Genomic DNA, 20,014 nt, shown 5'->3' with positions numbered 1-20,014 from the left:
CTCAACGGCAGTTCAGAATATTCACCTCACATCCATTATCCCTTTTCTTTCACTCTACTTTCATGTGCCTCTGTTTTCTCAGCTGGGGCCGAACATCAAAGAGCTCTTCCGTCTGGTGGAGGACTTTGTGGATGTCATCGGCCTGAGGATGAAAGACTTTCAAGACATGTATGAAGTCACCGATAACCTAGGTCAGCCTTATCTCCATCCAGGAGATCTCCACAGCTTTTCAAAACAAATACTCTTATCACAGCTATTCTCTCTCTGAAGATTGGTCTTCATAACCACAATGGCAATAAAAAGGGAGGAAGCAGGAGGGGTGACCTGATGGTGGAATACATTTCTCAAGCTTACGTCACCCATTCTATGTCCTGTCGGCTAAGTGTCTGTTTCAGGATTTACTCGTATTATAAGATGATTTTAGCTCATCACAGATATCTACATATTGGTGTGCATGTTGAGCGATAACAGGAAATTGCAAACCTGTCAAATATGACAAAATATGTTTGAGGTTAGCGCAGTGTAAAATAAAAACATCTTGCTTCGTGTATATGTTAGTGAATTGATGGCATCCATAGCAACATCAGCAGCAAATTATGTGGCAATTTGGACTTAAAGCTCTGTAGAGTTAAGGTTTTATAACCAATATATGCTAATTAGAATCACAAAATGAATAAGAAAAAAGAAAACATACTCATATTTGGTATGTAAAACTGAAGCTAGCCTGAAGTCGGTGCAGGATCAGGGTTGGGAAAGTCTGGCCTCAGGACCTGGATCAGCTCAGATTGGGTTCTTTTTTTTTGACAGTTGAGATTTTCCCACCATAATTTGCTGTAATTTCTTAACTTATTTATTGGGGCATAGCACTGCCTCTCTGTCTGTAGGCTCCTATTTCTGTTTCTCGGTATCTACAGAAAAAGAAGCAGCCATGGAAAGTGTTATCTCTCCCCAGGGCAGCAGGTCTTTAGACATGTCTCATGGGATTATAAATGCACATTCACAACTACATACTACATCCTTCCATTGCCCAGCCACTGTAAATGCTCTGTTTTTCTCGAATTGGGGGAAAATAATGTAGCGTAGTCATCACAGAGGCCTTGCTGCTCTCTGTGATCTCCAGATAAAAACCAGGCATAGTTTGAGTTGAGTCAAGGGAGAGTATGTGGGAATTGAGGCCAGATGAGAGGTCCTGTTTATAGCGGTGCCACCTTGCTGTCTGGAGCCAAATAGCCGCCCACACCAGCATTGCACATCCCCTGGGGCGGCCGACCTTCCCCTCCCTCCCACACCTCCAACATAAAGCCGAGCATAAGAACGCTCCATCATCTGCCAACATAGAGTTTCTTCCTCCAAACCATCAAAGTAGACAAGTTGTATAGGGTGTTGGGATTCACCGGACTTGAACTCCAACTGCTAGGTGGTTACTTTCCTTCATTATTTATTTATTTTTCTGTACCGTTGATTTGTATCACCAGCTGATATGATGGGGCTTTAAGATGGTTCTTGTTTTATTGCCTGACTTTGAGACCTTAATGTCAAAATCTAGTTCTAAAACCCCACTGTATATAGAGTGGAAGGCATGGGTAGTTATTACTTAAGCAGGTTAGTTTATAACAGCAACACTGCTTTTATTTCTAATTTATTTTGTAGACGCATTACTTAGAAAAAGACCACCAGCCAAATCAGTTTAACGTATATAGGCCAAAATCAAGGGCTTTACCTATAAGCATATGGCATCTTATACTGCACCTGTGTACCCTGGATTTAAAAAGAAAATATAAAGTAATAGAGAAAAAACTTCACTGCAAAAATGGCCACCACTGTCAAATGCTGTTGATTTTTGATTGGTGTGTGATATCACCTTTTTCCAAAAGAGCTCTGGCAACTGTAAACCAGAGAGGAGAGCACAGAGGAAAACACAAATACCGAGATCTCTCATGTGAAATATACGCAAACCTGTTCTAACTCTGATAGAATTTGTGGTCATGTAATACCCATCAATCATCAGAGGGAAAAAAACAACAACACATCAGTCAGGGCTTCTCGTAGGGAGGAAATGGAGGAGAATAAAGGAGGAGGGGCTGAGGAGAGATCCCTCTCATGAGATGGACAGACAGTAGGTGCAGCATGTTGACAGAGGTAGAATTATGAATATGGAGGGTAAATACAAATAAATAATTTAATCTAAATATATTAGATGTATTAAGTGACAGTCTCAGTCGTCACCACTCTTCTGTTACAGTTCTGAGCATCCACAAGCGTCCAGTAGCGGGTCATGCAGACATCAGCTTCCCCATGAAGGGCTGGAGGGGCATGGTGGACTGGGCCCGCAGCTCTGAGGACAGAGTCACCATCCCCAAGAGCATTCTGTCTACTGGCAAGCCAGGTGAGCGCTCTAACACACACACTTAACATACACACCCAGCCCCATCCTACCGACACACTACACACAGCAGTAACACAGGATGGAAGTGTGTGTGTGTGTGTGTGTGTGCACTGTTGTCCTCCACACTCACTGTGCAAGTAACTGTAACCAGGAAACAACAACAGGTTGTTCTGTTGTAACATTTGGTTAAATAGTGAGTCTTTTGGATGATTTATATTTATATTATAAATGTATATTTTGACTGCAAAGCATGTTCCAAAAATACTGATTACAGCACGTCTGTCTGCTGCCTTCTGTTTGAGAATTCATTAATGTGTGTGTTTGAATCTGAGTGTGTCTTTACCTCCTGAATGTGAGAACAGTTCACCAGAATGAGTGTGTGTGTGTGTGTGTGCATTTGACTGGGAGGGGGCTGTCGAGACAAAAAAAAAGCAAAAATAGGGAGCAGCAGTTGATTTATAAAACAGTGTTTACTGCCATTAATCTGCAAAGCGGAGCACCAGCTCAGACAAATGCACGCAGAGATGCTTGTATTTAATGTTGAAAGTAAAACATGCATGCAGAATAACAAAATCATTTTTCATCACCCGCTGTTCAGCAGCTGTACAACAAAAAGGCATGTTGTCTTCAATGAGGCCAGAGTAAGTTTCATAAAATCATAATAGAAAGCCCATCTGCCTTAATAATTTGATGGCTCAGAATCCCAAACAGGAGCATTTACATACTTATGTGTTGCTTACAGACAAAGGGAATTATTACTATTATTACTATTATGTCGTCGTCTTGCAGCAGGGACAAAGAGAATACACAAGCCAGAATGTGTTGCTAAAAGTGTAAATGTGTCGAATATCTTCTTCTTATTCATTGTAAATTGAATATTTATATTTTTTGTTTAGTTTTATCAGACAAATCACTTTGGTCTCTGGTAACATCTCATAGTCATTAAATCCAATATACGTTTATTAATAGACTAAATGATCTATTCATTAATCAGTAAAACCTTTGTGGATTGCTGGTTGATCAATACTGAAAATAATCACTGTAATCACACTATAAATACTCAAGCTGGTGAGTGGGGAGCCATGTTTGTGCTTTTGCGTCATGAGCTGTGGACATTATTGGGAACAGCACCAGCTGAGACTCTTCGCTGCAGGCAGGTGCTAGGTACACAGTTTTCAGTAGCAACAGGGTTATTTGTCACTCGCAATGTTTTCGACCATTAAAGACAGCCCCGTACAGCTAGCATGCTAATGAGGCCGTCACTCCTAATCAGGAGTCAACAGGAGCCAATCAGGAGCAATTAGAGACAATTTCCTCCCCAGCTGGGAGATGTGTCTCCACGGTGGCAATGTCACACCAGCAGTCAGCCCTCTTTATGCATACAGTGTGGACTTGCTTACATGGATTAAAATTGCTCTCAGATGCCTTGTTTAACGTGATTGATCGGTCCCTTCTTACTTTAGATCTTTAGAAATCATCTGATACAAGCCTTCTTCGTAACATGAAAACCCAAATGGGATGCACTGTTGGGTTTTGTTTAATGCTTCTGGACAGTAAATGAAACCATATTGGGGGTTTCAGGAAGATTTGGATTAGCCTCTTGTTTGCAGCGTGCAAACATGCGACAGAACAACCATCATAATTACACTTAAACTCAGTGAAACCTTTAGTAATAGAGTGGAAAAAAATATTCTACACCCTTTGAAGGATTTTAAAATGGTTAGCTGTGGTGTTAACAAATTTTAGTTTACAGATTTCAGATTTTACAGATACATTTTGTCAAAACTAGGTTTAACAACCAAAACAAGCCCACCAGTATTACTGTTTTAAGAGACATATGTTTGCTGATTTGGCTATTACAGGGTTTCCTTAGCTTCCTTAATGACAATATTATTAGATGAACTGACTTAAAGCACCTGAACCACAAGCAGGAAGCAACAAATATGCATCCTTGTGAGGTTTTAGTTTCTTGTATGAAATGAATCCGTCACCAGCTGAAACATAGTTTAAACTTGTGTTGCTCAGTTTTCTTTTTTTTTTTGCAGTCAGTGTGCGATCATTAAAACAGCTAATGCACAAACTGCACAGATGTTAGCTGTAGCTTGCTTAAAAATTAACCAGCTAATGTGTGTGTGTGTGTGCGCGGTGCCATGTGTCCGCTCAGACTGATCTGAGAACATAAACCTCAGTTCTTTCTGTTATTTTCCTCCAGTGTCTCTCCCCACAAAGTCACACTCACAGCAGTGGAGCCCACTCACTATTAATGGGGTCCTGTGGAGATGTTTACATCCAGTGTTACTCAACCAAATACACTGTATGTGTATGCATCCTTGAAGTGTTCAATACATTACATCACTGCTGCAGAAGCTGTGTTATATCACATGCTGTTTCCCTGCAAGTGCAAAAAGTAAAATCAAATAAGCACAGCCTGCTTTTATGAGTCAAATGAATTTAGAGACATTGTGACAGTTTCCTTATTTTCTTTACTTTTAGCTTCACTTCACATTCTCTTGTTGTTGCTTAAAGCCTCTATTAAAAAGCAGTGTGAGCAAAATACAGCACGAGTTCATGCGCGTGAATAAAATAATATCTGACAGTAACAAGGCGTAAGTTAAATTTGTATGATGTTTACTCCTTTCTTGGCATGTGTCTTACTGTTAGGAGGTAATGGAGTATATTTGGTAAGCACAAGTGCACACTCGCCGTTAAAGGGTTTTCTAGTCCACTTCCTCTCTCCACTAACTGCTTGAGAAGCGCCCAATATGGCAAACTCTCCTTGTGAACTGAGATGTGGAATGGATTTCAGATTGCATGCTTGTGTCGTGAAATTTAGCTTATCTACGTATGTGAAGTCATGTTAGTGGAGAGGCACATGCTCACGCGACATATGCAAACACGTACTCATCACATACATCTTCCAAGCGAATGTATATGGACGGATAGTTGGCTATAAACTGTTTGAGTTCTTGCACACAGACACATGACTTATTGAATCACTGGTTGAAGTCCCTCCAGGCTTGCTCTTGTTGGGCACAGACAATCTGGCTGAGCATATTGGATGGGCCAGCCAAAGAGTGGATGAGCAGGACACATAATACTTCATCCTCTTCACACACACACACACACACACACACACACACACACACGTCTTGCTCGGTTCCCCCCTGATGCCCATGGGAGCTCAGCTGTTGCCTGGGAGCTACAGCCTCTGCCTGCTGCCTGGCACACCACTACGTGCTCTCGGGCTGCCATGTAGTGTGCTGGAGCAGAAGAGCTGGATGTCTTCAGATGGCCCGGCAGATGGAGTTGTGTTTTTTTTCGCCTTTGACACTGCAGCCGGAAAGAGAAGGCTTCTCCTCGCCCAGAGCCTGTCTGCGCCTTCGTGAAGTCCAGCAGTCAACTTTTGACAAATTTCTTCCGATGCTGGCACTGCTTTGTTGTCCCTGAACGGCAGCAGCGAGAGCTCACCCGCAGAGAGCTGTAGCCACATCTAGAGATGCATAGATCAATATCAGCCAATAGATGTCTCACTGTACATCCGGTAGGTCTTTTGTTATTGGCTGATCACTATTTCAAGGAATGGATTTCCGACTGGGTCGGTGATGCATGTGCTCAGGTGCTGCTAAAGTGACCCTGGCAGCCAGAGCCTTGGATGACCCGGGCGTAAAATGATGTGAATCCAAAGCTCTACTTCATTCAACTTCAAACTGACGCTTCCAGTATTCTTGTTTCGGGTTTTAGCTAACAGCTCCAGTGCCACACTGTAATGCAGATTGTGGACATGTAACCGTGGTGGGCCAATCAAGCACTGCACTCTGGTCCGAGACTTGTCAGACATGTCTTTGGTGACCCCTGACCTTTCTTCTGCTGACACGATACACCAGTGTTAAGTGAATGCCTTAAATCACACCTCATTTTTCATCCTATTTATGTCATTTTTTTCAGTAATAGTCATTCATTGTATTTGCATTCTGTGCCTTTAGCCCAGTTTTATTGGAATTACACTCCTATTTTATGATTCAGCAGATCAAGATATAAATCCAGGGACACTTTCAGTGCCAATGTTTTGTGCCAATGCAGTATTTTTATATAAAAAAAAGGCTGGACAGGCTTAAAAATGGACATGAACAGCAGAGGTTTATACAATTACTACATTGGCTGTCTGCGTACATGTTCGCCCATGTTGGTCAAACTGTATGGTCCATTCTTAAAGTATCAGCATAAGTTAGGCTCAGTCATATGTTTTGGGATGCACACAGACTGTCCTCTTTGACAAGGGCAGGTGTCAGAATGGACCCTGCAGACCGTCATGGCCATGCTGCGATGTGTGGCACATCACACTTCATGTGGAAAACTAGGCTGAAGACTGAGCTGCTACTATTTACCACCATGGAGATTATGGAGATCTGCAGTGTCAGTTGTGCGTGCCTGTTTCAATGTGTGAGAGTGTGTGTGTGTGACTGTAAAGCAGTGTAAGAGACAGCGTTTATAGCTGACTAGTCATGTAGGCCAGTTCCAGTGTAAAGAGCTCTTGGGGGCTGGAGGAACAGAGGCAGCGTGGCTGACCTGCATTCTCCTCTGTAGCAGGCCTCTGTACTAACAGAGGCTCAACCATCCAGCGTCTCCGAACACGTCTGTCTTATTTTGACTTTGACCTCCCTGCTCTGTGTGTGTGTTCCCCTCTCTCTTCCCCAAAACAGAGGCAGACGAGTCCTCGACGTTTGTAACCGGCATCGTTTTGTACAGAAACCTGGGCAGCATTCTGACTCTGCAGAGGTAAGACTGCTCGCTGCTTTACAAGGTTTGTTGATTATTAACCAGATTTCCCTCCGGTCATGAAACTCCATTAACATCAAGGAGAATTTAGAGATGTATATTAAGATTAGGATGCCAAGGAATTTGATGATTTTACAAGAATGCAACCAAATGTATTTTGATTCAGAGCACCTGAGCACCTGGGATCAAGGATACTCGTCCAGTAGTAGTACAATAGAGGGCACCAGGAAAACTTGAAGCTATGAAGCTTCCAGGATGTACTTTCAAAGACTGTATGGAGCTGTATGCTATGGTTGTATTGGAAATATTCTATACATCCTAATCTGATGCAAGGAAAATTATGAAATCACCTACTTGAATACTGATGGTTAAATACTGAATATTTAATCGGCTAAGAATATCTCCAGTTAGAGATCAAACCTGCATGAAAGTTACTCCAGTGAGAACAAGCCTGGTGATTTTGTTGATGAAAAAACGTCAAATTGAATGAAACCTTGTCAGATAGATCACAGGCCAACTGACAACAACCATTCTGCAATATTGGAATGTTTACAACATACTTTGTGTGCAGTTTTCACACTGAAATACGGTGCCTGATGTTGTGGAACAGTGAAACCGTACTCCAGATCCTGCTGCAAAACTGTGCTGGGTTTTTTTTTTTGGTTCGTCACGGCGGAGTCGAGGCGTTTTACATCAGCGCTGCAGTGAATGTTTCCAGTTCAATGAAAACAAGGATTTGATGCAAAAACAGCAGCACATGAGCAGTGGGTGGTCTCATGTATGTCTTTTATCTCTGTGAGTAAAGGGATTTCTTGGAGGAAGTTGCTGTTGCTGCTTGCATGATGATTAACATATATTTTAACACAGCAGTGTATGGGTAGCTGGGTTTAATTGTGTGTGTGTGTGCATACTGGAATACACGCACGCTTCTGCGAGTAACAGCCTGTTATCTATGACTGTGGTTGCGGTGGTAAGGAGCTCTCCATTATGATAATGTGGTAAAAGCACATAATGAACTGGTAACACGCGGAAACAGGGAAGCGAAGCAGGCCGTCGCTCTCTCCAGTCCTCCCACATGTTTGTTTTCAGTCTTTGGATTGCTGCTGCTCTCCATATTTCTGAGCTCTTCTTCACTCTTCACTTTTTTTTTCTTTTCATCCCTGTCCCCTCTCCTTTTTCTGCGTTTGATTCCCCATGGAATCAAATGCAAAAATAAAAAAAAAAGGAGATGAGTTTGAGGCAAGAGACTAGATGACACAAACATTCAGGTTGACTGATTGTGTCTTGGAATGGCGAGAGGGCGATTGTGCGTAGACGATACAGTGATGGTGTGAGGAACTGGAAGGCGGACCATGGGCCGTTGAACATGTTTGGCCGACTGGAAGCTTTTGGTGTCAGTACTTCCAGCAGCAATTCACTGTTTTCTGATTGTCTCATTCCACATGATTGATAGTACCTATGAAAAGCAGAAATTGCAATGCATACTAAACAGGCAGTGAGAATGTAAACTTTGAAGCCCAAAAACTTTATAAGATAAGCCATTGAAAAAAGGTGGACTGCTTCAGATGCTAGAAAAAAATGTAGGTTCACTTAGCAGGTAGAATAATGTGTTGTTCTTCAGCAGGTTAGTCAGTAATCTGTGACATATCTTATTGCTGATAAAGCAGGGTTGTGATGTTATACCTTTACTAAACGAAGGGCAATGTCAGTCTGTCCTTTCAAATCTTACTTGTAGGGCATCTGGTCTTTTATAGGTTCGTCTATGGATGTCATTGTTTCTCAACCTGTTTATCACAAACAGCCACTTTAGTCGTGTGGCTTTAGGAACGTCTGTGTATGTCTGTAAATTAGAAAGTAAATATCTCAGCAATTATTGGATGGACATTCAGTGTAGACATTCACGGTCCCAAGTGGATGAATCTTAATGACTTTGGTGCACTCTTGATTTAGAGGTAGTTAAAAGTAGACGTGCGGTAGTTTTGACTGTAATGAAACTGGGTGCATGTTCTCATAGTGCACTAAGGATGAGCTCTGAAGACCAGCAGCTCAGAATTATCATGTATATCTAATCCATCAACTAGATGTATTAACGTAACGTTTTGTACCGACATGTATGGTTCCTACACAGCTTTATGGCTTAACGTTAAATGTTTTGGAAATTATTGGATGGATGGCCGTAAAGTTTTGGACAGTCATGGTCCCCATGGAGATGGAGGTCCCGCATTTACGAGATTGATCAGCAATTTTGAGGTTTCAAGGTTCCCAGACAATCAACTCTAATGACTCGTGTGGTCCCCTGACTTTATACACGGCGCCATCGTTAGGGCAACATTTTGATGTTTCCAGTTTTTTACCAAATATGGCATTACATCAGCCTCAGCTGTACTTTGTGTTTTGTGCTAATTAGCGATTATTAGCTAAACCAACGGGGTGAACGTGGTAAAGGAAGAATCATCATTGTAAGCTAATACCGCTGTGGCTGAATACAGACGACACACTGATGCTTTCTTCTTCTCCTTCTAGAAACAATACAGTCCTGAACTCCAAGGTTCTGTCGGTGACCATCAAGCCCACCCCTGCTTCCCTCTCTGCTCCAGTCGTAGTCGAGTTCTCGCACCTGTACAACGTGAGCGACTTTTGTCTTAAAGCCATTTCATATATCAAGCTACTGTAGATATTTTGATCTATCAGTGGTATTACTGTTTTATGATAATCCTGTTTTTCTTTTTGTTTTTTCTGTTCCCCGTTAATTAGGGCACCACCAACCAGACCTGTATATCCTGGGATGAGAGCGACAGGTAGGATCCACTATATTGTTGATTTATCATCTCACCATGCTTGCAGGGTCAGAATATTCCAGAGGAAAGACAGAATTATTTGATTGTTATCTGCACAGTTGTGGTTGGAAGAGCCTTTAATTTTCATGTGTCTATTTTCTGGGAATTCATGTAAAATTTAAATTTTGAGAAAAACTTGACTCCATGTTCCATTCAACCATTTTATATTGTGTGATTTAATGAACGTTCCAACTATTTTAGTCCATTAGCTGAACTATTTTCATGGCAACACACACACACACACACACACAGCCAATCAAACTGCATCAGTCTAGCAAGCTGAGCTGTCTCACTTGTAATTATTTAACAGCAAATCCAAATGAAGTCTCTAGCACATAATCATGCTACTTCAAGTGGATGCTTTAGAGACACCATGTTCCCTCGGAAAGTTCCATCGCTGGCCACAGCGTTTTTTTTTGTTTTTTTTCGTCTTGACAAAGTCAGTGCACTGCTCCCCAGTGAAAGGTGCTGAGTGTGTTGGACAGCTCCCCAGCTCACGCTAACCCCACGCTATCACTGCTACGACACTGATGCAGCATGTGGAAAATTAAAAGTGTCGCTCAGAGCTTTCCTCCCCCTCCCAGCCCACGCATACGCATCAGCATGTACGATGGAGAGCAGTTCGGAGTCCACTGAGGGAGCAAGACGGAGAGAGAGAGTGGCAGGCATGACGGGATAGAAAAGGAGTAAAAAATACATATAGAACAGTTCAGTTTTACTGATTCCACATTCAAAGCTATGCTCATTTGCTCCTTGCTCTTAAGTGCGCTGTTTGTTTAAGACAAGACAATGGTGCGAGCATGTTAGAGAGTGAGCACTGGGCGAGGACCAGAGAGAGGACGAGATAGAAAGAGGCAAACATTTTGCAGCCCCATTGCATTGCAGGTTCGGACATTTGCATTTAGATGGGCGCGTACACTTGTGTTACAGAGACGAAGAGCAGAACATTCACGGCCTCAGTCAAGGGATTAGCAGAAGTTTGGCTTGGCACATATAGTATAAACCTGGTGCAAAGAGCGAAACATAGGTGCTTTGGAAAAAGAAATGTAGTAGTTGGTATGATGGCCTGATCTAAATATGACTTAACCCTTTAAGGTCCGCACCAAGAAAAGTGATGGAAAAATGTATTCTTTATATATTTTATTTCCTTGGGGCACTAATTACAAAAATCAATGTTTTTTTATGAACAGAAATATTGGCCTCTACCAAACGGTTGAGATGTCGTAAGTAAAACATGTTTTCAATAAGATATAGTGAGTCAAAATGTGCTCTACCATATGGTTGAGCAGAAGGTTAAAGGGTTAAAAGTAACGTTTGAGACGATATCTACAGGTATTCATACCTGCAGCAGTGTTTAAACTACCATAAAGTCATTATTCACCTCAAATGCAGTTAGAACCAGGCCTTTATTTGAAGGCTCACACTAAAAGAATACTGTTCTGTTCGCTAGATAATAAATGAGGTTGGTTCTACATTTGTAGACGAGGGCTCCCCTTCAAAGGAAGTGTTTTGTCATGACAGCCTGAGTTATGACATGTGGTTCTGCTGTTGATGTGAGGACAGTTCTGACTCCACGGACAGGCGCGTTCTTCTATTATCTTGTCACAGGACACACAAAGTACTGAATGAATGTGTTAGTGGGTATAAATGTCTTCTACAAGCAGCCAGAATCTGTCCGTCGGGGCATTACCAAAGTAGTTTTCAGTCTGATTTTAGTTTCATCGTTTGGCTCAGATTTAGTCGTGTCTGTGTTGAGGGCTGAGATGTCAGCATTTTTTGAGCTCTGCTTACCGCGTGAAATATTTCCATCGTTTGCTCTGACAGCTACTATTTTTCTGATCGCTGAGCTCCTGAAAAACATGTCATGTTGTTACATGTAATTTCATGTTATTTAATGGGCTGGTATTGATATTTATTGCTTTTTTTTGCCATGTTTGAAAAACATAACATGAAACGTAGTCAATGTAAATGTTCCTTTTTTTTTTTTTCTTCTGTTTTGAATCACACAAAAAATGTAAAAAATAATATGATAAATCTTGCAAAGCATTCTTGGCTTTACACTCAAGGCACTCCCACTTTGGAGACCAGAGATCAACTGAATAGTGAATGAAAAGATTATCTCTATTAAAAACAGTATGAGTATGACATGATTCTTGTACTGATGGAATTAGCATGTGAGCCATTATAGTACAAGTAAACCCTGTGTGTTAGTTTATGTATTTCTTTTACCCTGCCTGTGTTAGAAAGTCTTCATTTTTCTTGCACCTTTTTATTTTACTTATCTAATCAAAACTAAACATTTCTGTATTATCATTACTGCTGTTTTGATTTGTTAGTGCTAAATTCAGATTAACATGCGGTTCCCCAGCACTCTGCTCCTCTTCAGTTTCAGTTGTGTTTATGCCAAATGATTGAAGTATTGGTTATTATCGGTAATACATGGCTCCTGTCAAAGGCAGTTTTAATGAAAACTGTAACATGATACATTATTCAAGCTTTTGATGGTGACCTCTATCAACGAGCATATGAGACAGCGTAGTAGGACAGACAATGACGGGCACATAGCAAGGACAAAGAATCTAATTTCTGTGTGTTTGGGTGTGGGGTTGGGGGGGAAGATATTTTCTATGCAAAATTAAAATCCATCTTGGACAGCAGGTTTGATTAATGAGTTAATATTTGGGAGAGAAATTGGAATCTGAGGAGGCGTCCTTGTCATGTTGATAAGAGCTGCGAGGCCTCCACTTGCACCAGTCTTCAATCTCCTGAAATCAATAACAAGAGGACCAACAACTTCTTTCTGTCTCTTTCTCTCTCACTCATGCTGACATTACCGTGTGAGTGAGAGTGAAGGCTAAGAGGAAATCTGACAGCTCCAGTCTTCTCATAGGATTATACAAAGTGTTTAGATTGTAGTTTAGCAGATAAGCTTCGTGGACGTTCATTATAAAGAGTGTGGGCATCGGGAACGCTGCAGTTTGTACGTGTCCTGAAGCCCGAAGGCCATCAGGTGCACTCATTATAAAGATTTAAACATTCTGTTGTCAGAGTGAAGGTGGTTTGTAATGAGAGACAGCACAGCTAGAGATCACTGCATAGAAGGATAGTTTCTAAATATAGTTCTAACAAATGAGAACTAACATGTAAATGTTTGTTATGTGACGATCAGTTTGACAGCAGAACAGCACCTATTGTCATAAAAAGGTGTTTTCCTTTACCACAGTGGCTGAAATGTCTGGTAATAAACTTTTTATGTAAGAGGAATCCAGCTAATCTGGGCGCCATTGATGTAAGACGTAACTGTAAATTAACAATTAATTAGATCTATTTAGTGTGAGCTAATTACATAAAGTCATAGTGACTTGATCATTTGTTAATGGTGAAGCACAGGAGTTCATTGCACACCCTGCAAATAATTCCTGCATTAAATCATCATGAATCATGCTTTAGTTATTATAAGATGTGTTCTTTCTAAGGATCTGTTGGACATCTCTCAACATAATATCTGATTATTAATGTAATATGTACTGGAAATAGTATATACTCCCAAAAAAAGATGTGTTTTCACCTGTTATTTATGTGATCTTCATCTAGATACACATGTTCTAAGGTGTAAACACAGCAGATCAATGCAAATGGAATCGGATTATTCAGACCACATCTGGTGGTGCTATGATGTATCCCATTTCCACACCAGTGTACTGACACAGACATTGTTGTGCATTTTAGGGAACAAATAACATTTTTTGTAGGACAACATTTGTATGCAGGTCCATTAATCACTGTATGTAATGGTTGGAGATTAGCTCTAAACTTTTTTTTGACCTTCAGAGCTGCTTGCAGACAGATTCAAAGCATGTCAGTTACTTTAAAAGTAAAATTTGGGTGGTTCTAAAACAAATAGAAGCTTTATGACTTCAAACAGTCACAACAAGGTGGCTCTAAAGAGATTTTGTGTTTCGAGTCAGAGGAGGGGGGTGTTTGTGTGGAGGCTAGACATTGTTTACCACACAGGAGTCACTAACTAGCCCTGCTTCTAATCATACAAATTAACCTTGCTGTCTCAGTGAGTTTACAGAGTCAGTTGTGATGTTGAGGAACTGCCTCCATTCATCAAAGATGTTGTGGCTGACCACTGTTGACTTTTCATTAATTGCTGCGATACAATTATAGAAGAGGAGGTGAAGCTCAGTGGGCAGGGGGGGGGGGTGGGGGGGCATGTGTGTTTACAAGTACTTGTGCATAGAAAGAGGCTGCAACCATTCGGCTGTATTTATATTCAGAGCATGCAAAGCCATTCGAGCTCATGACAAAATATGCAAGACATTCAGGTCTATTACATGTGTTGACATGTGTTGATTGATTGTGTTTGTGCTCCTTAAAATAAACTTCCCTTTAAAAATGAACAATGAAAATAGATTAGATTGTAACAGTGGGTCAATATATTGATTGGTAATAACTCCGCCCAGGTCGTCTGTACCTGATCGGTCCTGAATGAGGTGCAGCCGCCTCAGGACAGGAAATGGATGAATGCTCCAGGCTCTGTTTGCAGACTTCTGGTCTTTTTTTGACTCCTTGTTTGGGGTTTTTATTTACTGCCATTGTTTTATTTAGTGCATTTGATTCAGGTGTCTTTGTTGTGTTATGTCATCATCCTGATGAATCCCTTAGCATGGGTCTTTTTCAGGGGACTATGGTGGCCCTGAGAGCTCAATGCACTGCAGCTTAACCCTTTATAGGGCACTCATTGAAATACTTAGAAATTCAAGATGTCAACCCTAGACCATTACTGGTGGTCATTACAAGACTTTTTTTCTTTTATGAGTTTTTCAAAAAATGTTTTAATGTTATGGTGAAAATGAAGGTCAGTGAAGTTACCATATATGGTTTCTTGCCGGTCTGTCATGTAGCCTGACTGTCGCTGATTGTCTTGGAGAAATCTCGTAGATCTACTGCCTCATGGTGAGGGAAGGGGCGGCATTTTGAACTCCCACTTAAGTTACCAAATCTGGTCCCTTGCCCGATAAAGGGTTACGAGAAGACATGCAAATAGAAAAAAACACAAGAAATTCAAGAAAACATGCTGCAAATACACAAATTCAGTCAACACAACACAGAAACGCGCTGCAAATACAGAAAGCGACAGCAGAAGCGTTTCCAGGGGACATTAGTGCTGAACACAGCTTGGACACGCTTGTTGTTGATGCTGAACTTACTGAAGTCGGGTCTGTGCATCAGTGTATCATCTGTCGACGTGTGCTGTGGACTGACCTCTGACTGCTCTGCTCTGCACATGTGCAGAGAGCGACCGCTGCTGCACCTCGCAGGGAGAAAAGGCACAATCTGAGGATGATGATCTAGTGGTTGTGACTGATATTAACCTTTACTATCTGGTTCACCAGCGCTGACAGTCAGCTGCAGAGTAATGTGTGATGTGGGACTTTTTTTTAACGTCAAAGCTGTCAGTCAGTCTACAACTTACAGTAAGCATAAACGAATGATACACAGACCGACTTCAGCAGCTTCATGTCCCCTGGAGACACTTCCACTGTCTGTGTTGTGCTGCATGTTTCTTACATTTGGTGAAATTGATGAAGATATTTTTCTTAATTTGCATCTATTTGTGTTTTCTGAAGTTGCAGTGTGTTGAGCTCTCGGTCACCATAAGAGACAGATGTAAATAAATAAATAAAAGAACTGCCAAAATCGAAGCAGCAGAGGCTGACATATACTGACTTTAAGTCCTTGGTATATGGGTCAACTTTCAAAAACCCCCAATCCCACAGTTCTCTTAATGCAGCTTGACACGTTCCCAGTTGGTAATGCAGGATTTCTGTTATAAACTTACAGTGTCTGAGCCCAGTTCAAAATAACCCCGATGACATCGCCAGGCTTATTTTCATCTCGATGTGAAATTGATGCAGTGAATTTACATTTTGAGCCTTTTGTCGGGGCATATGTTAAACAGCAGTAAATAAAGCTTATATAAACTTTATTTTATTTGCTATTAAAGCTCAGACATCGGCTGAACTGTCCAACACATTCAGTCTTAATCCCTGAATTTTGTTGTATGATCTTATCACCTGACCAGTGAACATCAGGCAGGAACCCTCTCCTTCAAAGCTTTCGGCATTGAAGCCCATATTTATATATTTCCTCTGTGCTGGCAGGCTGCTTTTCTCCATGTGGCCTATTCTTGGCAGAGGACAGTCTTCCATGCAGGGCTGCTGGACCAGCACCTAAATTATCCAATTAGACGGTGGGGCAAGGCTGTCTGCAGGCCACGGTGTGGCTCACATAGAAGCCTAATCACGTCAGCCATACAGAGAAACTGCACTGAGTCCTTATATATTGGATTTCTGTTAGAGGTGACGTGCTAATGTCAGCACTGAGTCACCTCGTGGGGCTAACACACACACACACACACACACACATGCAGCCAAACACCGTCTGTAGTCTATATTTCTGTCTGTGGATTTATGAGACCAGTAGATGTGTGTGTGTGTGTGTGGCTGTTGGACATTCTTGGTCTACATATTTGCTGTGCTAATCAGCTCTTTTTGTTGTCAAGGTTGTTGCTGTCTGACCAAATGAATGAATTGAATGGTTTCTATATGAAGCTCTGTATGGTTTATACATGATCTCAACCCAACTGGGCACCTATGGGAGATTTCAGAGTTAGATTGTGTTCATTATCAACACACCACACGAGGGAATATCTTTTAGAGGAATGCTGTTGATCCCTTTACACACTGAGACTCTATGACCAGGAACTACATCTTACTGAAACACTTTATATTGGCTTGTCTTTTAATTTCTCATCCCTGAGGTTTGGCGTAGTTGGTGAATTGTGGTGCATTTGGCTGATTTGTCTTGTAGAAGCCTTTCAGACGTGAGAAGTCTTCAGTTTGCTCTTCATCAGCCACATTCTCAGTGTTGTTTGGGACTGTTTTTTCACATTGTGTTTTGTTCTTGTATTTGCTGAATAGTAAAATATTTGCAGAGGCTTTAATGCTTTATAGGCATGTTCCTTCATAATAAGTTATTCCCTATTAAGTCCCCTAGAGAGGACGATGTACTTTGGCAGTAATTACAGGAAAATGTTGAAATATTTTCTGAAAGAACTGAAAAATGATTTATTTAACTTTGTGTGTTGGACATTTTGCCCTGCTGAGCACTGACTGTAAGGCTTTGACATGTTGGGCTGCTAGTTTAGCTGAAGGTAACTGAACATGTGGGGAAACCTATATAATATAGTTTGCAGTGTATCATTCCTTCTGTTTCACTGGACCTTGGAAAGGATGTGACGTAAACAAAACGTGAAAACTAACTTGGCTTTATGTGCAAGTTAAACACAAAGTTATTAGTTGTATGTAAATTGGGAATAAACATGACCATTTATACACATTCTAGGTGAATTTCACATGTCAACAAAAGGACTATCGCATGAGCTCACATGAGTTTGGTCCCTGCAAAGATAGAGCTGGAGCGTAAAGATAACTGAGCAGAGATAAAAGCCACGAGTTCATGTTGGCATACTGACTGGAATGGCAGTAGAGCGTCCTGTGCCGCTCCGTGACATAACTTGTCTGGTGGACTTGAATTAAACTGGATGTAAGATGTGGTGCAGAATAATGAGCCTGCACTCGACGGGTGCTAATTAGTTAAAGTGAACCAGTGAAAGACAGAGATGTTCCTTCAGGTCATCTTTAGACAGTCAACATGTGGCTCCCATAACCCAGCTCCCATATCACCGCTGCATCACACCTGTTAAGACTTTCCTCCATAATGCGGTAAACCACTTCTTCACAGGAAATCCCATCACAAACTTCCACATCAGGAAGAAATGATGATTACACACCCACCAGAGGATGTGACATCGTCACACTGATGACACGATAACAATGATGAATGATATGATCGATGCAGGATTCTCCCAGAAATCCTTGCACAGTACCAGGAAGCCAGTTATACTGTAGATTTAGAACAAAGTTAGAATAAAGTGGAAATCTCTGAGTCAGACCCGCACAACAACATTTACATGAATAATCAGCTTATTGTCTACGTGAGGCCTTAATTCAGTCTATAGATGTCTATGAGCTTTTCTTCAACAAAGACAAATCAGGATGATGATTGACATTGTAAGTGCCTGCTATTGTCAGTGCCTGACAAGTTAATTTGGATTCCATGGCCGGAGTACAAGTTTGAGTCAAAACCTGCGTGCTGCTCAATCAAGTCAATGTAAATTCTAGTCAATCAAGTGGATGTAAGTTTGTGCAGGGAGAATTTAAATCTGTGTAGCGTGTTGCTGCCGTTTCTTAATTTAAACTTGCTCACTTTTTCATCAGTCTGTGTCGGGACCAAACTCTGCAGCAACGGCCCGTCAGACTGATGTGATTCAGCACCAAAAGATCTAACGACAAACCCTTTACAGTACGGACCCTTCGTGTTCAACGTGTCGTTATTTTTGCTTAATTTTTGCCACAAGATGACGTTAAGGACGGTTCCATTCCATTTAAGGCATGCCAGTGAGCCAGCGTGCACAATTCTGCAGCCTGGAACTGATAACCCTAAATGGAATGCAGCCATTATTAATGCACTGCTATGACTTATGCCTGTGTGTTTTTTTTTTTTCCCCCCTCTGTGATATGATCTATCGCCAGTTGTCAGGGGTGTGATTGATTGTTGCCATGGAAACGCAGCTCTAATGGGGAGTATCATGAGCGTTTTCAGGCTTTGTCTTGTTAAATGTTCTGACAGAGAGAAAAAATAACACAACTGGTAATCAAAGGATCTGGTTACCATGTTTTTTAGCACACAATTCCCAGCATCCATCAGGGCCATATCAGAAGCCGTAGTGTAGCCCGTTTTTTTTTTTTTTTTACAAAGGTATTATTATTATTATTATTATTATTATTATTATTATAGGGGTATTACCAGTGCTAATAAATACGGATTATTGGATTTTTAAATTTTAAATTAGTTGTAATAATTAGGCCTATATTTTAATATAACCAGCCTGCTATTAGTACTTTATTTCTACTACAATTACATATTATTATTTATTAATAATAATACTATTAATATTCTCATTATTGCTGGTTAATCTAACACTGTTCCATCTCCGGGGCTGTTAGCAGTGTGCTGCTATAATGTGTCCAGGCAGAGACCTGCAGCACGCCGCCTCTCAGCCTCCTCACCGCCGCGTTCACTTCGCTCTCTGCGCCTTCGCCTCCGACCGGCGGAGACGTAAAGTGGATTAACTCTCCGGTGTAACGCGCTGGGATTTGAACCGCTCTCTCTTTGCTTTTTGCCGGGGCTGTCTCTATATTCACCGCATCGCCTCTGCGTGTGTGTGTGCGTGTGTGTGTGTGCTCTGTGTGTGTGTGTGTGTGTGTGCGTGTGTGTGTGTTTTTCTCCCGTGCAGCTCCTCTCTGCTGGGATCCTGGTCTGCCAGGGGCTGCAAAGCCGTGCTAGTCGACTCATTCAGAACCAAATGCGTGTGTGACAGACTGTCCACCTTCGCCATTTTAGCGCGGCTAAACCCCGAAATGGTAAGTCCGACAACCTCCCTTGACTTCGTGGCGTTAAAGGTATCAGAGACGGTGTGTGTTTTTTTTTTTTTGTGGGGTTTTATGTGAATGCATCAGCTGTTTTTTTTTTTTTTTTTCCTCCAAAGGGCGTCATTGTCATTACATATCAACAGATCCTCCCTCTCTCCCCCCTCTCTCTCTCCCTCTCTCTCTGTCTCGACATGCCAAAGCCATGCTGCAAAACATTATTATAGTCTTGGTAAATGTGTCCATGTTTTTTTTCTTGGGGGGTGGGGAGGGTGGTGGTGGGGGTGGGGGGTGGGGATGGGGGTCTTTATTCACGTTGCACCTCCAAGGAAACAGGCTGTTTGTGGTCCAGGAGGAAATGCACACAGGAAGGGCAGCAGTGTGCTAACCTGTGCATTAAGATGGTGGTCAGATGTTCTGATATTCACACATGACATGGTGAGTGAGATTTAAGA

At 41.6% G+C, this 20,014-nt stretch overlaps 1 protein-coding gene across 1 annotated transcript in view; it reads left to right on the top strand.

The window, feature by feature from the left end:
* Nucleotides 1-20,014, top strand: part of adgrb1a (adhesion G protein-coupled receptor B1a) — a 91,998-nt gene that overhangs the window by 38,579 nt on the left and 33,405 nt on the right. Inside the window, exons 12-17 of the mRNA XM_070835008.1 lie at nt 83-191; nt 2,243-2,386; nt 7,087-7,162; nt 9,686-9,788; nt 9,917-9,960; nt 19,427-19,553. Coding sequence (XP_070691109.1) covers nt 83-191; nt 2,243-2,386; nt 7,087-7,162; nt 9,686-9,788; nt 9,917-9,960; nt 19,427-19,553 — 603 coding nt within the window. The remainder of the gene's footprint in view (nt 1-82; nt 192-2,242; nt 2,387-7,086; nt 7,163-9,685; nt 9,789-9,916; nt 9,961-19,426; nt 19,554-20,014) is intronic.

The sequence above is a fragment of the Pempheris klunzingeri genome, chromosome 8 (assembly GCF_042242105.1).
Source record: "Pempheris klunzingeri isolate RE-2024b chromosome 8, fPemKlu1.hap1, whole genome shotgun sequence".
NCBI lineage: Eukaryota > Metazoa > Chordata > Actinopteri > Acropomatiformes > Pempheridae > Pempheris > Pempheris klunzingeri.
The sequence above is the reverse complement of the archived record's forward strand: the minus strand, read 5'-3'. Positions and strand labels throughout refer to the sequence as shown.